The 20,968-nt window shown below is 49.5% G+C and overlaps 1 protein-coding gene across 1 annotated transcript in view; it reads right to left on the bottom strand.

Annotated features, from left to right (window-relative positions):
- Positions 1-10,637: 10,637 nt before the first annotated feature.
- Positions 10,638-20,968, bottom strand: part of kcnh8 (potassium voltage-gated channel, subfamily H (eag-related), member 8) — a 76,877-nt gene continuing 66,546 nt past the window's right edge. The window contains exons 11-14 of the mRNA XM_045709610.1: positions 17,650-17,951; positions 17,342-17,457; positions 16,646-16,725; positions 10,638-11,812 (exon numbers count right to left, since the gene is read on the bottom strand). Of these exons, the coding sequence (XP_045565566.1) occupies positions 11,213-11,812; positions 16,646-16,725; positions 17,342-17,457; positions 17,650-17,951 (1,098 nt within the window). The 3' untranslated portion in view covers positions 10,638-11,212. The remainder of the gene's footprint in view (positions 11,813-16,645; positions 16,726-17,341; positions 17,458-17,649; positions 17,952-20,968) is intronic.

The following is a 20,968-nucleotide window of genomic DNA, read 5'->3' as shown; positions in this document are numbered from 1 at the left end:
CCGGATCTCAATCCCATTGAGCACGTCTGGGACCTGTTGGATCGGAGGGTGAGGGTGAGGGCCATTCCCCCCAAAAATGTCTGGGAACTTGCAGGTGCCTTGGTGGAAGAGTGGGGTAACATCTCACAGCAAGAACTGGCAAATCTGGTGCAGTCCATGAGGAGGAGATGCACTGCAGTACTTAATGCAGCTGGTGGCCACACCAGATACTGACTGTTACTTTTGATTTTGACCCCCCCCCCTTTGTTCAGGGACACATTATACAGTTTCTGTTAGTCACATGTCTGTGGAAATTGTTCAGTTTTATGTCTCAGTTGTTGAATCTTGTTATGTTCATACAAATATTTACACATGTTCAGTTTGCTGAAAATAAACACAGTTGACAGTTCTGTTTTTTTTCTGAGTTTACAAACACACACAACCCATCTGTCGCGACTTCCACCGAAGTCATTTCCTCTCCTTGTTTGGGCGGCGTTCGGCGGTCGGCGTCACCGGTCTTCTAGCCATCGTCGATCCACTTTTCATTTTCCATTTGTTTTGTCTTGTTTTCCTACACACCTGGTTTCCATTTCCCTCATTATTTGTTGTGTATTTAACCCTCTGTTCCCCCCATGTCTTTGTGTTGGATTGTTTGTTGTAAGTGCTTGTGCACTTGTTTACTGGTGCGCGTCAGGTTTTTTGTATTCATATTCTGTTGTATTTTTATGCTGTTGGTTTTTGGATTAAACTGCTCCGGCTACTACCTAGTTCTGCTCTCCTGCGTCTGACTTCCCTGCCACCAGTTACGCACCCCTTTACACCATCTCCCATCGTCTATAGCTCCTTCAGTTAAACACACACATTTTCATTGCCACTGACTTTTATGTGCACTACAACACACATCTACACAAACACCATCATCAAATCCTGTTTTTTAACCTCCACATTCACACCTCACTCTCTCATCCTTCTACCTTCATTAAATACACATCTCACCCTCTCATCTCCCACCCCCATTAATTACACACCTCACCCTCTCATCCCACACCCCCATTAAATACACACCTCACCCTCTCATCTCCCACCCCCATTAATTACACACCTCACCCTCTCATCTCCCACCCCCATTAAATACACACCTCACCCTCTCATCTCCCACCCCCATTAATTACACACCTCACCCTCTCATCTCCCACCCCCATTAATTACACACCTCACCCTCTCATCCCACACCCCCATTAAATACACACCTCACCCTCTCATCTCCCACCCCCATTAATTACACACCTCACCCTCTCATCCCCCACCCCCATTAATTACACACCTCACCCTCTCATCCCCCACCCCCATTAATTACACACCTCACCCTCTCATCTCCCACCCCCATTAATTACACACCTCACCCTCTTCTCCCCCACCCCCATTAATTACACACCTCACCCTCTCATCCCCACCCCCATTAATTACACACCTCACCCTCTCAACCTCTCATCCCCCACCCCCATTAATTACACACCTCACCCTCTCAACCTCTCATCCCCCACCTCCATTGATTACACACCTCACCCTCTCATCTCCCACCCCCATTAAATGCACACCTCACCCTCTCACCCTCTCATCTCCCACCCCCATTAATTACACACCTCACTCTCCTCCCCACCCCCATTAATTACACACCTCACCCTCTCATCCTCTCATCCCCCACCCCCATTAATTACACACCTCACCCTCTCATCTCCCACCCCCATTAAATGCACACCTCACCCGTTCACCCTCTCATCTCCCACCCCCATTAATTACACACGTCATCATTTTATTTCACTGTCATCCAAGCACCACTATACTTCCTCTATCTACGAGGACAGCAGCCAGGCTGCTGAAAGTTAAGCCCACAACAGGTGTGTCACACACACACACACACACACACACACACACACACACACACACACACACACACACACACACACACACACACACACACATCTCCATCTTAGCTCCGTCCCACTCATAGCAGAAGGCATTAAAGGACAGACACACACATACTCACACACAATATGAATAAACAAAGGAGGGACAAACATCAAGGGTGTGTGTGTGTGTGTGTGTGTGTGTGTGTGTGTGTGTGTGTGTGTGTGTGTGTGTGTGTGTGTGTGTGTGTGTGTGTGTGTGTGTGTGTGTGTGTGTGTGTGTGTGTGTGTGTGTGTGTGTGTGTGTGTGTGTGTGTGTGTGTGTGTGTGTGTGTGTGTGTGTGTGTGTGTGTGCGCGCGTGTCCGTGTATGTGTACATATAAACTACCGTTCAAAACTTTGGGGTCACTTAGAAATGTCCTTGTTTTTGAAAGAACATTAAAAAAAAAAATCCATTAATTAAAATAACATCAAATTGATCAGAAATCATGTTGTAAATGACTATTGCAGCTGGAAACGGCTGATTTTTAAAGGAATATCTACATCAGCGTACAGAGGCCCATTATCAGCAACCATCACTCCTGTGTTCCAATGGCATGTTGTGTTAGCTAATCCAAGTTTATCATTTTAAAAGGCTAATTGATCATTAGAAAACCATTTTGCAATAATGTTAGCACAGCTCAAAACTGTTGTGTATCTGGAGCATCAGCATTTGTGGGTTCGATTTCAGGCTCAAAATGGCCAGAAACAAATAACTTGATTCTGAAACTCGTCAGTCTATTCTTGTTCTGAGAAATGAAGGCAATTGCCAAGAAACTGAAGATCTCGTACAACGCTGTGTGCTACTCCCTTCACAGAACAGGGCAAACTGGCTCCAACCAGAATAGAAAGAGGAGAGGGAGGCCCTGGTGCACATCTGAGCAAGAAGACAAGTACATTAGAGTGTCTAGTTTGAGAAACAGACGCCTCACAAGTCCTCAACTGGCAGCTTCATTATATAGTACCTCCAAAACACCAGTCTCAACGTCAATAGTGAAGAGGCGACTCCGGTATGCTGGAGTCTAAAGAAGGCCAGTTTTATTGCTTCTTTAATCAGAGCTGTTTCCAGCTACAATTGTCATTTACAACAGTAACAACATCAACACTGTATTGTTTTGATCAATTTGATGTTATTTTAATGGGCAAAAAATTTGCTTTTCTTTCAAAAACAAGGACATTTCTAAGTGACCCCAAACTTTGAACGTTAGCGTATATAATCATAATTTACTTCACAATAAACAAGATGATGGACATAAGTCATATTTGTTATTTATTAGCATAACAGGTTTTTATCTAATAATAATAATAATGATAAATATCAAAATCAAAATCAATGAAAGTTCATTTGATTACAGTACATTCCATCTGCAGAGAAGCCAAGAGGCACGCAAACCTAGGAACAAAGAGAGAATACAAAAGCCATTGGGACAGGAATGGCCTTGTCTGGTACAGTATTACGCTTATAGGAGAGAGTGATGCGTTTCCCCACGACTTCTGGTTCCATTCTGGAGTCAGAGGTCCATTCATTTCAATGGAGCTTATGTTTTGACTATACGTAGTGCACGAAAACAATGAATCATTTTGAGGAGGGTAGATATAGATATTTTGCTCATGGATTTTAAAGCAGTGTGCCACTTCACCATGTTTATTCATCTCAAAGTGCTTTAGAAATGTGTTCCATTGAAATGAATGGCTCTGAAAGTAGACATATGAAGACAGGTTAGATTCACTACTTCTTATTCTCCCAGCGTACCCAGCAAACAGGGGTCGTCCTGAGGACATTCGACAACGTTCCCATTACTTCCCTTAAGGGTTTCGGCGCAACGTTATCCCACTGACGTTCTGAGAATGTTCTAAGAATGTTGTGTGATGGTCCCAAGGGAACGTTCTTTCGGGGACCTATGTGTAGTTCCCTGTAAGTTACCAGAACATCGCTGAAGACCATGTCAGGAACATGTTAGGACCTTTTTAGGACGTTCTCAGGACTTTCATTTGACTCGTCCGTAGGACGTCGTGTAATGTTCCCAAGGGAACGTTCTCTGGGGGACCTTTTTCTGGTTATCTGTAAGTTCCCAGGATGTCACTGAGGACCATGTCAGGACCTTTTTAGGATGTCCTCAGGAATTTCATTTTACTAGTCCTTAGGCTGTTGCATGATGGTCCCAAGGTTTTGTCCCGCGGACGTTTTTAGCACGTTCTTGGGATGTTGTGTCATGGTCCCCTGGAGATTTTGTCTAGTTCCCAGTTTGTCCTGGGGACTACCCCAAGGACATTTCTGGGACGTTGTGCCATGGTACCCTGAAGGTCCCCTGAACATTCCTGGGACGTTGTGTCATGGTCCCCTAGAGGTTTTGGTTACGTGATGGTCCCATGTGTCCCAAACCATTATAAGCAAAGTTTTTTTTAAGGTAAATAGTACGCTGTTCAGCTAAAATTATGTACAAATCTTTAATCAATGACAATATGATTAGATTTAACATGATCACTAGTACTAGTACTGACTTTCCAATATGACCCCACCTGGGATTTGAACTCAGAACCTCTGGATTTGGGGTATGCTGATCTTTCTGACACAACGTCCCAAGAACGTCCCAAGAACGTCCTAAAAATGTCCTCAGGGTCAACCGGGAACTAGACAAAACCTCCAGGGGACCATGACACAACATCCCAAGAACGTCCTAAAAACTTTGTTGGGGATGTCCCCGGGACCAACCGGGTACTAGACAAAACCTGATGACGTCCTGATGACTTTAGGCATCCCGGGGACGTGCTAAGGACTCATTCTTGTTTGCAGGGTAGCCTACTCCCCAACACAGCCACATTCACCACCACACTACAACGCTCCCCTCAAACGGAAAGCAACCCTTACCCCTGCAGTCCACGAGGTACAAAAATACATCTTTAGTATCGATACATTCATATCATTTTTCTTCTTCTCTTGGTCTATTTAAACGTGTAAATATTGCCTTTTACTCTGATTGGTCTAGGACATGGAACTCCGAGGCAGTCTGTTACACAGGAGGTTGGTGGCACTTTAATTGGGAGGACGGGCTCGTGGTAATGGTTGGAGCGGAATCGGTGGAATGGTATCAAACACACCAAACGCGTGGTTTCCATGTGTTTCATCCCATTCCATTCACTCTGTTACAGCCATCATTATGAGCTATCCTCCCCTCAGCAGCCTCCACTGATCTCTTACCAATGGGAGACGTATTGGGAAAATATGCCTAATAGGTCTAATGAGTCATTAACCAATAAGCTATTGGGATTGTGCTGCTGGCGTTTAACTACAGGGGTGTCTCTTGCTACTTGTGTCTAAAACTTGCCATTTTTTTATATCAAAAGACCCCGTCCCTATAAATATGTGTTGATAAATGCCAAGTTCACTAATTAAAGAATGAACTGTGTTTCCTTTAAATAGATAAATGGCAAGCTGGATTTCCATAGAGTGACATGCAGCATGTTAATGTCTCTACAGGCACTACTCAAAGGGCTTCGAGAGGCATGCACACAGGTAGAGAGAGAGAGAGAGAGAGAGAGAGAGAGAGAGAGAGAGAGAGAGAGAGAGAGAGAGAGAGAGAGAGAGAGAGAGAGAGAGAGAGAGAGAGAGAGACACAGACAGACACAGACACACAGACAGACAGACAGACAGACAGACAGACAGACAGACAGACAGACAGACAGACAGACAGAAAAGACAGAGAGAAAGAAAAAGACAGAGAGAGAAAGGGAGCGATTTGCGTTGAGAAAGGAAGACTGAGAGTCGCCTCGCTGTGCACAGTATGACAGACAACAGCAGGGGCTGTGTCGCTCCAGGCACACCATGCCTCCCCCCTGAGGGACCACCACGAAAGACCAGACTCCAACAATCCACCCTTTCTTTCTCACAGCATCGCCTCAGTCCATCCTATAGTCCATCCTATACCCATCAAACCAGCACCTACATACCAGCCCCTAAACACCAGCATCTAGCAACCAACCAACCGGCCCCTACAAACCAGCCTCTACCAACCAGCCCCGACCAACCCCCCAAACCAGCCCCTACCAACCAGCCCATACAAACCAGCCCCTACCAACCAGCCCCTATCAACCCACCAACCAACCCCTACCAACCAACCCCTACCAACCAGCCCCTACCAACCCACCAACCAACCCCTACCAACCAACCCCTACCAACCAGCCCCGACCGACCCCCCAACCAGCCCCTACCAACCAGCCCATACAAACCAACCCCTACCAACCAGCCCCTATCAAGCCACCAACCAACCCCTACCAACCAGCCCCTACCAACCAGCCCCTACCAACCCACCAACCAACCCCTACCAACCAACCCCTACCAACCAGCCCCGACCGACCCCCCAACCAGCCCCTACCAACCAGCCCATACAAACCAACCCCTACCAACCAGCCCCTATCAAGCCACCAACCAACCCCTACCAACCAGCCCCTACCAACCAGCCCCTACCAACCAGCCCCTATCAACCCACCAACCAACCCCCCAACCAGCCCCTACCAACCAGCCCATACAAACCAGCCCCTACCAACCAGCCCCTATCAACCCACCAACCAGCCCATACAAACCAACCCCTACCAACCAGCCCCTATCAAGCCACCAACCAACCCCTACCAACCAGCCCCTACAAACCAGCCCCTACCAACCAGCCCCTATCAAGCCACCAACCAACCCCTACCAACCAGCCCCTACCAACCAGCCCCTACCAACCAGCCCCTACCAACCAGCCCATACAAACCAACCCCTACCAACCAGCCCCTATCAAGCCACCAACCAACCCCTACCAACCAGCCCCTACCAACCAGCCCCTACCAACCAGCCCATACAAACCAACCCCTACCAACCAGCCCCTATCAAGCCACCAACCAACCCCTACCAACCAACCCCTACCAACCAGCCCATATCAAGCCACCAACCAACCCCTACCAACCAGCCCCTACCAACCCATTAACCAGACCCTACCAACTAGTCCCTACCAACCAGCCCCTACCAACCAGCCCCTATCAAGCCACCAACCAACCCCTACCAACCAACCCCTACCAACCAGCCCCTATCAAGCCACCAACCAACCCCTACCAACCAGCCCCTACCAACCCACCACCCAGCCCCTACCACCCAGCCCCTACCAACCCAGCCCCTATCAACGCACAAACCCTCCCCTACCAACCCACCAACCAGCCCCTACCAACCAGCCCCTACCAACCCACCAACCAGCCCCTATCAACCCACAAACCATCCACTACCAACCCACCAACCAACCCCTACCAACCAGCCCCGACCCACCCCCCAACCAGCCCCTACCAACCAGCCCATACAAACCAACCCCGACCAACCAGCCCCTATCAAGCCACCAACCAACCCCTACCAACCAGCCCCTACCAACCCACCAACCAGCCCCTATCAACCCACCAACCAGCCCCTACCAACCAGCCCCTACCAACCAGCCCCTACCAACCCACCAACCAGCCCCTATCAACCCACCAACCAGCCCCTACCAACCAGCCCCTACCAACCCCCCAACCAGCCCCTATCAACCCACAAACCAGCCCCTATCAACCCACCAACCAGCCCCTACCAACCAACCCCTATCAACCCACCAACCAACCCCTACCAACCAGCCCCTACCAACCAGCCCCTACCAACCAGGCCCTATCAACCCACCAACCAGCCTCTACCAACCAACCCCTACCAACCAGCCCCTACCAACCAGGCCCTATCAACCCACCAACCAGCCCCTACCAACCAACCCCTACCAACCAGCCCCTACCAACCAGCCCCTACCAACCAGCCCATACAAACCAACCCCTACCAACCAGCCCCTATCAAGCCACCAACCAACCCCTACCAACCAACCCCTACCAACCAGCCCATATCAAGCCACCAACCAACCCCTACCAACCAGCCCCTACCAACCCATTAACCAGACCCTACCAACTAGTCCCTACCAACCAGCCCCTACCAACCAGCCCCTATCAAGCCACCAACCAACCCCTACCAACCAACCCCTACCAACCAGCCCCTATCAAGCCACCAACCAACCCCTACCAACCAGCCCCTACCAACCCACCACCCAGCCCCTACCACCCAGCCCCTACCAACCCAGCCCCTATCAACGCACAAACCATCCCCTACCAACCCACCAACCAGCCCCTACCAACCAGCCCCTACCAACCCACCAACCAGCCCCTATCAACCCACAAACCATCCACTACCAACCCACCAACCAACCCCTACCAACCAGCCCCGACCGACCCCCCAACCAGCCCCTACCAACCAGCCCATACAAACCAACCCCTACCAACCAGCCCCTATCAAGCCACCAACCAACCCCTACCAACCAGCCCCTACCAACCCACCAACCAGCCCCTATCAACCCACCAACCAGCCCCTACCAACCAGCCCCTACCAACCAGCCCCTACCAACCCACCAACCAGCCCCTATCAACCCACCAACCAGCCCCTACCAACCAGCCCCTACCAACCCCCAACCAGCCCCTATCAACCCACAAACCAGCCCCTATCAACCCACCAACCAGCCCCTACCAACCAACCCCTATCAACCCACCAACCAACCCCTACCAACCAGCCCCTACCAACCAGCCCCTACCAACCAGGCCCTATCAACCCACCAACCAGCCTCTACCAACCAACCCCTACCAACCAGCCCCTACCAACCAGGCCCTATCAACCCACCAACCAGCCCCTACCAACCAACCCCTACCAACCAGGCCCTACCAACCAGCCCCTACCAACCAGGCCCTATCAACCCACCAACCAGCCCCTACCAACCAGGCCCTACAAACCAGCCCCTACCAACCCACCAACCAGCCCCTACGAACCAGCCCCTATCAACCCCCCAACCAGGCCCTACCAACCAGCCCCTACCAACCAGACCCTACCAACCAGCCCCTATCAACCCACCAACCAGCCCCTACCAACCAGGCCCTATCAACCCACCAACCAGCCCCTACCAACCAGGCCCTACAAACCAGCCCCTACCAACCCACCAACCAGCCCCTACGAACCAGCCCCTACCAACCCACCAACCAGCCCCTACCAACCAGCCCCTATCAACCCACCAACCAGCCCCTACCACCCAGGCCCTACCAAGCCACCAACCAGCCCCTACCACCCAGGCCCTATCAACCTACCAACCAGCCCCCACCACCCAGGCCCTACCAAGCCACCAACCAGCCTCTACCAACCGGCCCCTACCAACCCACCAACCAGCCCATTCCAAGCCACCAACCAGCCCCCACCAACCAGCCCCTACCAACCAGGCCCTACCAACCCACCAACCAGCCCCTACCAATCAGCCCCTAAACACCAGGCACTGGCCCCCATCCACAGGCCCAGACCTTGGCTACAAGAGCAGGGAGGGAAAACTAGAACCTGGAACTCTCTCTTCCTCATCCCCTACCTCCACCACTCTCTCTTCCTCATCCCCCTACCTCCACCACTCTCTCTTCCTCATCCCCCCCACCTCCACCACTCTCTCTTCCTCATCCCCTACCTCCACCACTCTCTCTTATTCATCCCCCCACCTCCACCACTCTCTCTTCCTCATCCCCCCACCTCCACCACTCTCTCTTCCTCATCCCCCCACCTCCACCACTCTCTCTTCCTCATACCCTACCTCCACCACTCTCTCTTCCTCATCCCCCCACCTCCACCACTCTCTCTTCCTCATACCCTACCACCACTCTCACCCCCCACCTCCACCACTCTCTCTTCCTCATCCCCCCACCTCCACCAATCTCTCTTCCTCATCCCCCCACCTCCACCACTCTCTCTTCCTCATCCCCCCACCTCCACCACTCTCTCTTCCTCCTACCCTACCTCCACCACTCTCTCTTCCTCATCCCCCCACCTCCACCACTCTCTCTACCTCATACCCTACCTCCACCACTCTCACCCCCCCACCTCCACCACGCTCTCTTCCTCAACCCCCCCACCTCCACCACTCTCTCTTCCTCATCCCCCCACCTCCACCACTCTCTCTTCCTCCTACCCTACCTCCACCACTCTCTCTTCCTCATCCCCCCACCTCCACCACTCTCTCTTCCTCATACCCTACCTCCACCACTCTCTCTTCCTCATCCCCCCACCTCCACCACTCTCTCTTCCTCATACCCTACCTCCACCACTCTCACCCCCCCACCTCCACCACTCTCTCTTCCTCATCCCCCCACCTCCACCACTCTCTCTTCCTCATCCCCCCACCTCCACCACTCTCTCTTCCTCATTCCCCCACCTCCACCACTCTCTCTTCCTCATCCCCCTACCTCCACCACTCTCTCTTCCTCATCCCCCCACCTCCACCACTCTCTCTTCCTCATACCCTACCTCCACCAATCTCACCCCCCCACCTCCACCACTCTCTCTTCTGCATCCCCCCACCTCCACCACTCTCTCTTCCTCATCCCTCCACCTCCACCACTCTCTCTTCCTCATCCCCCCACCTCCACCACTCTCTCTTCCTTATCCCCCCACCTCCACCACTCTCTCTTCCTCATCCCCCACCTCCACCACTCTCTCTCATCTCTCCTCCAATCCAACCAACCTGGAACCCCGCCAGCAAGGAGTGAAAGAGCAAGCAAGACCCCCATCCAACTCCTCTTCTCCCTCCCTCCCTCCCTCCCTCCCTCCCTCCCTCCCTCCCTCCCTCCCTCCCTCCCTATCCACCCAGGCATCTCCACTATTCCCTCCATTGCTGATGCGACCCAGTCCCCTCCTCCTTGTCCTCTGTCATTGTGCAGTCCTGCTGTTCCTCCTCTCCACTCCTCCAGACCCCAGGGCCTTCTCCAGAGAATAACACACAAAGTCACAGTGACCTTCATGCTTCTATACCCCTCTAGAACACTACTGGAACATCTGCTAACGTCTATACAAGGTAAAGCTACCTATAGGCTACCTACTGCCCCTCTGCTTTTGTCATGCTATTTGAAAAGAAAAACATGCCTTGGAAACAGAGATAGAAAATGAAAGGTTATCATTATCATCAGAGATCTGAATGTGTTCCTGTAAGAGTGTATACTCCCCTGATATAGGGACCTGGTTGTTAGTCCCATACACTATTTTAGTCCAGTATCTCTTTAGTCCAGTATCTCTTTAGTTCAGCATCTCTTTAGTCCAGTATCTTTTTAGTCAATACAGTATCTCTTTAGTCCAATACAGTATCTCTTTAGTCCAATATCTCTTTAGTCAATACAGAATCTCTTTAGTCCCGTATCTCTTTAGACAATACAGAATCTCTTTAGTCCAGTTCAGCCTGCTATAAATCCATGTGCTGGTAGCTCCCTCCAGGGCGGGGCAGGCTTCCGGAGCTCTGAGGGGTGACCGCAACACCCCCTCCTCCTCCTCTCCTGTCACACGGTGGCTGTTGGGTCTCCAAACTGTGTGCCCGCGACCTGGAGGACCCAGCGCCCCCTCCCCGTTCATAGTGGGGTGTCCCAGGAGAAGAGGGCAACAAGGGCTCTGTGGAGGTGTCCGTGAGGGAGAAGGAGGAGGGGTAGGGAGGTGAGAGGCGGGAGGGGGCCAGGTGGAGATCTTGGGGACTGTGTGAAATGGCGGTGAGGGCAGGATCCACATGGAACATCCCAGGATGCTGCTGGGCCAGGCCAAAGGGTGGAGAGATGCAGGAAGAGAGGGTCGTGAGGGGGGTGTCTGCCCAGAGGGGTTCAGTCTGAGAGGGGTAGGACTGTGGGGGGGTGGTGTGGGGTGGGGGCGCAGGGCGGGACAGGTACGCATGGTGTCCAGGTACGCAGTGTGCAGGATAGAGGGGTTGGGGTCCGGAGAAGAAGGACTCCATCAGTTGAGCCATACTCCTCATTACTTGGCCCAGCTCTGTCACCTCCTTCCCCAGAGAACTCACCTGGGAACAAACACAAGAGCATACAGTACATCTCTCAGTCATCCATATTCATTTGGGCTCAGTAAAATCAAATGATGCATTTTAGGTCAGACATTTTAGCTCTACCACTGAGCACATTCCTTCTAATGGATTTAACAAGGGTGGAAACTCCTTCCAGCCAATGCTTAAACCATGACAGGGAGTGTTAAAGTGCACACTTTGGGAGAAGGGTGGAAAATCTGGATGAAGCCCTAATCTGCCACCCTCAGTGAAACTGCCATTCAACCATTCCGGGTCATCAATATTAATTTGGTCATTTCCAGCCAGCAATTTTGGGTTGCTATTCTGGCCTAGCATGATGATGCTGCTCTAATTGGTCATTAAAATGATGGCTTGGAGGTGATTAGTCCTATTCAGCCAGTAGTGGTCCTACAGAGAGAGGGCACAGCAAGGGCACCATGCCAGCAGGCCAGCTGGCTCAACACTTAAAGCATACATAGGTATTCATCCTGCTAGACACCCCACTAACGAAACTAGACACAGATCAACATGCATGCAGTCACCACATGTTAGACACAATTCAACAGGGGATCATGCTACGCACAGATAAAATAAGAGACAAGTCAAGAAGTGTTGGAACTTTGCCAATATGAAACTTGACACGTCAGGACCAGATACTGAATGTAAATACATCTACACAGGCTAAACCGATGCAAACATCGAGAACTGACTGATGACCGTGACATACTGGCACTAGACGGCACAAACTAACTTAGCCATATGGTCAAGTCAACACTTAGCCATATAGTCATGTCAACACTTAGCCATATAGTCATGTCAACTCTTAGCCATATAGTCATGTCAACTCTTAGCCATATTGTCATGTCAACAGTTAGCCATATAGTCATGTCAACTCTTAGCCATATAGTCATGTCAACAGTTAGCCATATAGTCATGTCAACACTTAGCCATATAGTCATGTCAACACTTAGCCATATAGTCATGTCAACACTTAGCCATATAGTCATGTCAACAGTTAGCCATATAGTCATGTCAACACTTAGCCATATAGTCATGTCAACACTTAGCCGTATAGTCATGTCAACACTTAGCCGTATAGTCATGTCAACTCTTAGCCATATTGTCATGTCAACTCTTAGCCCTATAGTCATGTCAACAGTTAGCCATATAGTCATGTCAACACTTAGCCATATAGTCATGTCAACACTTAGCCATATAGTCATGTCAACACTTAGCCATATAGTCATGTCAACACTTAGCCGTATAGTCATGTCTACTCTTAGCCGTATAGTCATGTCAACACTTAGCCATATAGTCATGTCAACACTTAGCCGTATAGTCATGTCAACACTTAGCCGTATAGTCATGTCAACACAGCCATATAGTCATGTCAACACAGCCATATAGTCATGTCAACTCTTAGCCATATAGTCATGTCAACACTTAGCCATATAGCCATGTCAACACTTAGCCATATAGTCATGTCAACACTTAGCCATATAGTCATGTCAACACTTAGCCATATAGTCATGTCAACACAGCCATAATCATGTCAACTCTTAGCCATATAGTCATGTCAACTCACTCTCTCTGTCTCGCTCTCTCGCTATCTGTCTCTTTCCCCCCTCTGTCTCTCTCTCTCTCTCTCTCTCTCTCTCTGACTCTCTCTCCCCATCTCTCTCTCTCCCTCTCTCACTCTCTCCGTCTCTCTCTCCCCATCTCTCTCTCTGTGATATAAGTTTTCTGTGTAAATTTTTTTTTTTAAAGAGCTGAGTGAAGCAGGACAGTCCAATCCGCTACATTGTCAACACAATTTCAGCCCTGTCACCTCAGAGAGAGCGAAAGGTAGAGAGAGGTAGAGAGAGAGAGGTAGAGAGAGAGGTAGAGAGAGAGGTAGAGAGAGAGGTAGAGAGAGCGAGAGAGAGAGAGCGAGAGAGAGAGAGAGAGAGAGAGAGAGAGAGAGAGAGAGAGAGAGCGTTACCTTTAAACACAAATCTGGGGTCAGACTACCTTACCTTCAAACCTTACAGTACCTTAACCATAAGGGGGCTGATAGAACATCTGACCTTGTGTCAGATACTCAGACTCTGCAATGTGCCATGGTAAATTTAGCAAGTTCTCTGTCTTTATTGTCAGTACTACTAACATCACCACAACTCTCAGTGGGTTACAATCAACACTCAAAAGGCTACTAACGTGAGTTAACAGCTGCCGTAGTTAGGTTCCCATTAGAACAACACAAAGAAATCCTCAGGAGTCAGCTGCTGCTGCTAGGATATTTCTGTTCCATTTTACATTACTGGAGGGACGAGTCAAACAGTGTGTGTGTGGGCGTGTACATTCAGGTCTATGTGCTGTATGTCAGTGATTATCAGTCATTGTTCCTGTAGTTCTGCCTTTCATTGCGGGTTGTTTGGACGTTTCCGGGAAGCTGTCATTGTTCCAGATCTCCTGGGTAGGTGTTGATTATGGTCTCAGGAACCAGGGGACACATTTTGGCCTCGTTCATCAAAACTAATGCGTCATCCACATCCCTCTGGAGCTCAAGTCTTAAGGGTCGTTTGAAAGTCAGAGGTGAGATTTCACAGGTCAAAGGGCAGGTACTGTAGCTAATATTACCACAGTTGGATTTGGAGATAATCGAGGGCAGTTGTAACATGGCAGATTCAGTAAGGAGCTTGTAAGGGTTGAGATAGAGATCAACATGATATACAATATTGCATTTGAATATGAGTTGATCATTCAACATTCATCAGGTTGATGAATCAATGTACCCTTTCACTCCTCCGCTCTATCCTCAGTAAGGGTTATCTGGTGTTGTGACGGGCCATTGTTGTATTTCAAATTGTATCATTTTGTATCATTGTTTAAACGCTGAATGTTTTATCAGTCAGATTTTACCATGTAAGCCAGAGTACAGTACCAACTGACAATTTCCATTTCACTTCATGAAAATTGACAACAGGTTTTTTTCTTCTAGTATCTTATGATGTTTAGACCTGAAACTAATGCTCTGCATCCAGACACCAGAAATCTACATCTGGGCGAAGTGGATAATTATGACACCGGTCACAAAAGGTTATCACCCAAATGTCCATATTAAAATGGCCTGGTTTTATTCTTCTCTAGAATGAAGGTTATAGGCCAGAGAATAGAACGCTTAGGCACAGTTATCTAGCAAACAATGAAAAAAAATTACATTTACACATGTTCAAACGTGGCACAGGAACTGGATGAAAAAAAGCATCAACTAAACAAGGAATAAGGTAATAGCTGGTAATATCACTGTTATCTCCTCCTACAACTCATCTTCAGTGTTGGGCTCTAAGTGATGTAACATGTTTGGATCAACATGCGTTGATTTAATGTGAGACGAGGGTTATGGGTTAATCCCCACCCCTCTTCCATGTCCCGTGGCGACCTTTGTGGGCTGGCTCAGGTAAGGATTACAGTTACCACCGGGAACCACACTGAGAGACAACCTGTCAAACACTGTCCTCCCAGAGAGAGAGAGAATGAGAGAGAGAGAGAGGGGAAGGAAGGGGAGAGAGAGCAAGACAGAGAGATGGGAGGGTGGTGGTAAGAGAGAGAGAGAGAGAGAGGGGGGGGAAGAGGGGGAGAGAGACTGATACAGAGAGAGAGAGTGAGAGAGAGAGAGATGGGAGGGTGGTGGTGAGACAGAGAGAGAGAGAGGGGGGGGGAAGAGGGGGAGAGAGACCAATACAGAGAGAGAGTGAGAGAGAGAGATGGGAGGGTGGTGGTGAGACAGAGAGAGAGAGAGAGAGAGAGGGGGGAAAGAGGGGGAGAGAGACCGATACAGAGAGAGAGTGAGAGAGAGAGATGGGAGGGTGGTGGTGAGACAGAGAGAGGGAGAGCAAAAAAGGTTCTGCCCACTCCTCATCCTCTTTTATCCATTCATCCTTCTCTATTACCCCTTTTTCTCTCCCTTTCTCTCTGCCTCTCGCCCTCCCTCCTCTCCTCTCCCTATCAGCACAGGCCAGGGTGATGGAGCGATGTACCACTGGGCGAGACCCACACTCTGCTTCACCTGCCAAAAGTCTAATGCCAATTTAGCCACCTGCCAATCAAAACCATGGGATAAGCTACCACAGAGACTCTGTGTACATTTTGTTCTATTATGGAACATTACACAATTATGAAACCCTCTAAAGCCCATTCTATTTAGTGTTGCTACAGCCTGCTAATTCTACAGCCTGTGGAACAGCACCTGTTCCTGGTTAGCTGACTTCAGTTCAGTCCTTTCTCAAGTGTTACAATGTAAGCGGTCCTCCATAGAGGGGAACCATAGCATGTCGGTTCCTGATACCACTAAAGGTTCAACACGTTCTAGAACGTTCGCCGTGACACCATTTGGCGAGTCCCAGTTCTGCTCCAATCTGTGTCCTCTAGAAGAGTTTGAAGAGCACTCTCTTCCTGTCCTCCGGTTCTACCTCTCACCCTCCCTCGTTCTCTCCCTCCCTCCCTCGTTCTCTCCCTCCCTCATTCTCTCTCTCCCTCCATCCATCTACCACCTGAGAAGGCCATATGGCTGCTGTGTGCCTGAGTGCCAGAAGCTCACCTGACAAATGCTGCTGCTTTTAGCCAAACACCTCACACACACGCATATACGCACACATGCACGCACGCACGCACGCTTGCAAGCACGCACGCACACACACACACACACACACACACACACACACACACACACACACACACACACACACACACACACACACACACACACACACACACACACACACACACACACACACACACACACACACACACACACACACACACACACACACTCACACACTCAGCGTACTGTACCTCCTGGTCTAGGTGTCGTAGTTGTCCCCAGGTCTCCTCAGCTTTAGCTACTGACTCTGCTGTGCTGATCTGGAGAATATCTGCAACACCATTTAGAAAAAGTCACAAATATTCACACAAAAAACAGTGAATTGGTGAAGCTGTTACTGTTAATTACAACTCGTGATTGTAGCTGTGATTGTGGTTGTGGAGACCTGTAGATGTGATTGTGGTTATGGTTGTGGAGACCTGTAGATGTGATTGTGATTGTGGTTATGGTTGTGGAGACCTGTAGATGTGATTGTGGTTGTGGTTATGGTTGTGGAGACCTGTAGATGTGATTGTGGTTGTGGTTATGGTTGTGGAGACCTGTAGATGTGGTTGTGATTGTGGTTGTGGAGACCTGTAGATGTGATTGTGGTTGTGGTTATGGTTGTGGAGACCTGTAGATGTGATTGTGGTTGTGGTTATGATTGTGGAGACCTGTAGATGTGGTTGTGGTTATGGTTGTGGAGACCTGTAGATGTGATTGTGGTTGTGGTTATGGTTGTGGAGACCTGTAGATGTGATTGTGGTTGTGGTTATGGTTGTGGAGACCTGTAGATGTGATTGTGGTTGTGGTTATGGTTGTGGAGACCTGTAGATGTGATTGTGGTTGTGGTTATGGTTGTGGAGACCTGTAGATGTGATTGTGGTTGTGGTTATGGTTGTGGAGACCTGTAGATGTGGCTGGTGCGCTCCCTGAACCACTGACTGGACAGGCTCGACTAGGAGAGAAGGAGAACAGTGGGGACGTCTCTGTACCTTCACTGTCTTCTGTACCGTCCACAACCCTGGAAAGAGAGAGAGAGAGAGAGAGAGAGAGAGTGCCAGAGGGAAGAAGGGAGTGAGGGAGGGAGAGCAAGAGAGAGGGGGAGGAAAGGGAGAGAAAGTGACAGATTAGACAGGTGGACTGATAGACAGATCAACTGATGTCAAAAAGTGATTGATGAGTCAATAAAATGCAGGATAGTATTAGCTGTTACCTAGGGCTGAGGTTGGAGGGGTCTAGTGTGGTGAGAGCTGTCTGGTGGATCTGGATCTTCTTCCTCAGTTTCCTAGTGTTCTGCTGTGTTACTTCTCTGCCACTGTGCAACTCTCTCTCCATCTCGGCTCTACCTAGTGGAGACTTCCCAGATGACACCACTCTGGGGTACAGAACGATGTTCCGCTCCGATTCCGGAGACACAGACACCAGCTCATCTTCCTCATCCTCTTCCTCCTTCACCTGGTTCTCGATGATGGATGGATAGCACTGGATCACTCGTCCGTTGCCTCTCCCCTCTGACTAGAGAGAGAGAGAGAGAGAGAGAGAGAGAGAGAGAGAGAGAGAGAGAGAGAGAGAGAGAGAGAGAGAGAGAGAGAGAGAGAGAGAGAGAGAGGAGAACGAAAGAGCATATAAGACAGAGAACACTCATTGGAGATTCAAACAACATTCACTGGCATTCATGTTATTTTACAGACAGACAAGCAACATCACTTGTGCTTGGAGTCACACAATCAAATACATTTTGGGGACATCTTGTTCTACTGATGAATCTGGATGCTATGGAATTGAGAGAACAGAGGATTGCTGTAACTAAAGGACTGTCTGGAACAGACAGCCCCAATGAGACCAGGGCTGCATCCCAAATTTCACAAACAGACCCCACAGAGCCCCAGGACAGCAACACAATCAGACCCAACTAAATCATGAGAAAACTAAAAGATAATTACTTGACACATTGGAAAGAAGTAACAAATAAACAGAGCAAACTAGAATGCTATTTGGCCCTAAACAGAGAGTACACAGTGGCAGAATACCTGACCACTGTGACTGACCCAAACTTAAGGAAAGCTTTGACTATGTACAGACTCAGTGAGCATAGCCTTGCTATTGAGAAAGGCCGCCGTAGGCAGACCTGGCTCTCAAGAGAAGTGCTATGTGCACACTGCCCTCCAAAATGAGGTGGAAACTGAGCTGTACTTCCTAACCTCCTGCCAAATGTATGACCATATTAGAGACATATATTTCCCTCAGATTACACAGATACACAAAGAATTCAAAAAACAAATCAAATTTTTATAAACTCACATATCTACTGGGTGAAATACCACAGTGTGCCATCACAGCAGCAAGATTTGTGACCTGTTGCCACAAGAAAAGGGCAACCAGTGAAGAACAAACACCATTGTAAATACAACCCATATTTATGTTGATTTGTTTTCTCTTTTGTACTTGAACTATTTGCACATCATTACAACACTGTATATAGACAGACTATGACATTTGAAATGTCTGTAATCTTCTGGAACTTTTGTGAATGTAGTGTTTACTGTTCATATTTCACTTGCTTTGGCAACGTTAACATATGTTTCCCATCCCAATAAAGCCCCTTAAATTGAAACTGAATTGAGAGAGAGTGAGGAGGGAGGGAGAGATGGAGAAAGAGGTCTCTATTCAGTGTTAAAATCCATGAATGACTTGTAGGCTCTGGGAGCAACTGGCACACTAAGCCCAGTGAAGCACATTAGTTAACTATGACCTGGGGAATAATGAAGGCAGCACAGGTACAGGTCGCACTTTGACCTTGGCTGTAATGAACAGAGTGACCCCTGACCTCAATTATTTTGATGACCTTTCAACCCCTAATGAGCGAGATCTTTCGAAAAAGTCTGAAACCCTCTTTGAAGAGTATCTTAAATAACTCTCAAGGTGACCCCGACGGCCCTCACTCCCCAAAACAATAAGAAAGCACTGACCTTTCTGAAAAATACTTTGTTGAGGGAAAATGTGCATGATACGATTGTGGTCTCACCTAACTATCTTAAAATTAATGCACTAATAAATTGCTCTGGATAGGAGCGTCTGCTAAATGACTAAAATGTTAATGTATTTAGATTGCTTATTACCTGCGATATGAGATGCTGTGAGTAAAATGCTGAATTTTAGAAGCAGAAAATAGTCTGGAACATGGAACAAATAGTCTATTGATAGGTGACCAACGTTCTCGTTCTTATTTCGATAAAATCTGCCTTGTGGTTTCTGAAACCATCCACTGAATGCTCATGGCTCCGTGCACGCACGCACACGCACGCACGCACGCACACACACACACACACACACACACACACACACACACACACACACACACACACACACACACACACACACACACACACACACACACACACACACACACACACACACACCATACACACACACACCATACACATACTGCGGCCCCCCTATCCTTCTCTGATTAATCACCTGTTCAAAGATTTCTACCCAAAATTCCCTCACTTCCTCTTGTGAATATTAAATGACGCCCCACTCTGCCACTTAATTGAATGAGTCGCCAAAGTTTCCCCCGGCAGTCTGTCAATCAAATCAGCTCTTCCACTCAAACTTCCACTCAAAATGAATATCCCTCCCCCATCCCCTCATCCCTCCATCCCCAATCCCACATCCCTCCATCCCCAACCCCTCCTCCATCACCAACCCCCATCCCCTCATCCCTCCATCCCATCCCCTCATCCCCATCCCCTCATCCCTCCATCCCCATCCCCTCATCCCCAACCCCCATCCCCTCATCCCCAACCCCATCCCTCCATCCCCATCCCCATCCCCTTATCCCTCCATCCCCAACCCCCATCCCCCCATCCCCTCATCCCAACCCCCATCCCATCCCCTCATCCCTCCATCCCCATCCCCTCATCCCCAACCCCCATCCCATCATCCCCATCCCCTCATCCCTCCATCCCCAACCCCTCCTCCACCCCCAACGCCCATCCCATCATCCCTCCATCCCCATCCCCTCATCCCTCCATCCCCATCCCCTCATCCCTCCATCCCCAACCCCTCCTCCCTCCATCCCCATCCCCTCATCCCTCCATCCCATCCCCTCATCCCCATCCCCTCATCCCTCCATCCCCAACCCCTCCTCCCTCCATCCCCATCCACTCATCCCTCATCCCCATCCCCATCCCCTCATCCCTCCATCCCCATCCCCTCCTCCCTCCATCCCCATCCCCTCATCCCTCCATCCCCAACCCCTCCTCCCTCCATCCCCATCCCCTCATCCCTCCATCCCCAACTCCTCCTCCATCCCCAACCCCCATCCCCTCATCCCTCCATCCCCTCATCCCTCCATCCCCATCCTCTCATCCCTCCATCCCCAACCCCCATCCCCTCATCCCTCCATCCCCATCCCCTCATCCCTCCATCCCCAAACCCCATCCCCTCATCCCTCCATCCCCTCATCCCTCCATCCCCATCCTCTCATCCCTCCATCCCCAACCCCCATCCTATCATCCCTCCATCCC

The sequence above is a fragment of the Salmo salar genome, chromosome ssa27 (genome assembly GCF_905237065.1).
Source record: "Salmo salar chromosome ssa27, Ssal_v3.1, whole genome shotgun sequence".
Classification (NCBI taxonomy): Eukaryota; Metazoa; Chordata; class Actinopteri; order Salmoniformes; family Salmonidae; genus Salmo; species Salmo salar.
The sequence above is the reverse complement of the archived record's forward strand: the minus strand, read 5'-3'. Positions and strand labels throughout refer to the sequence as shown.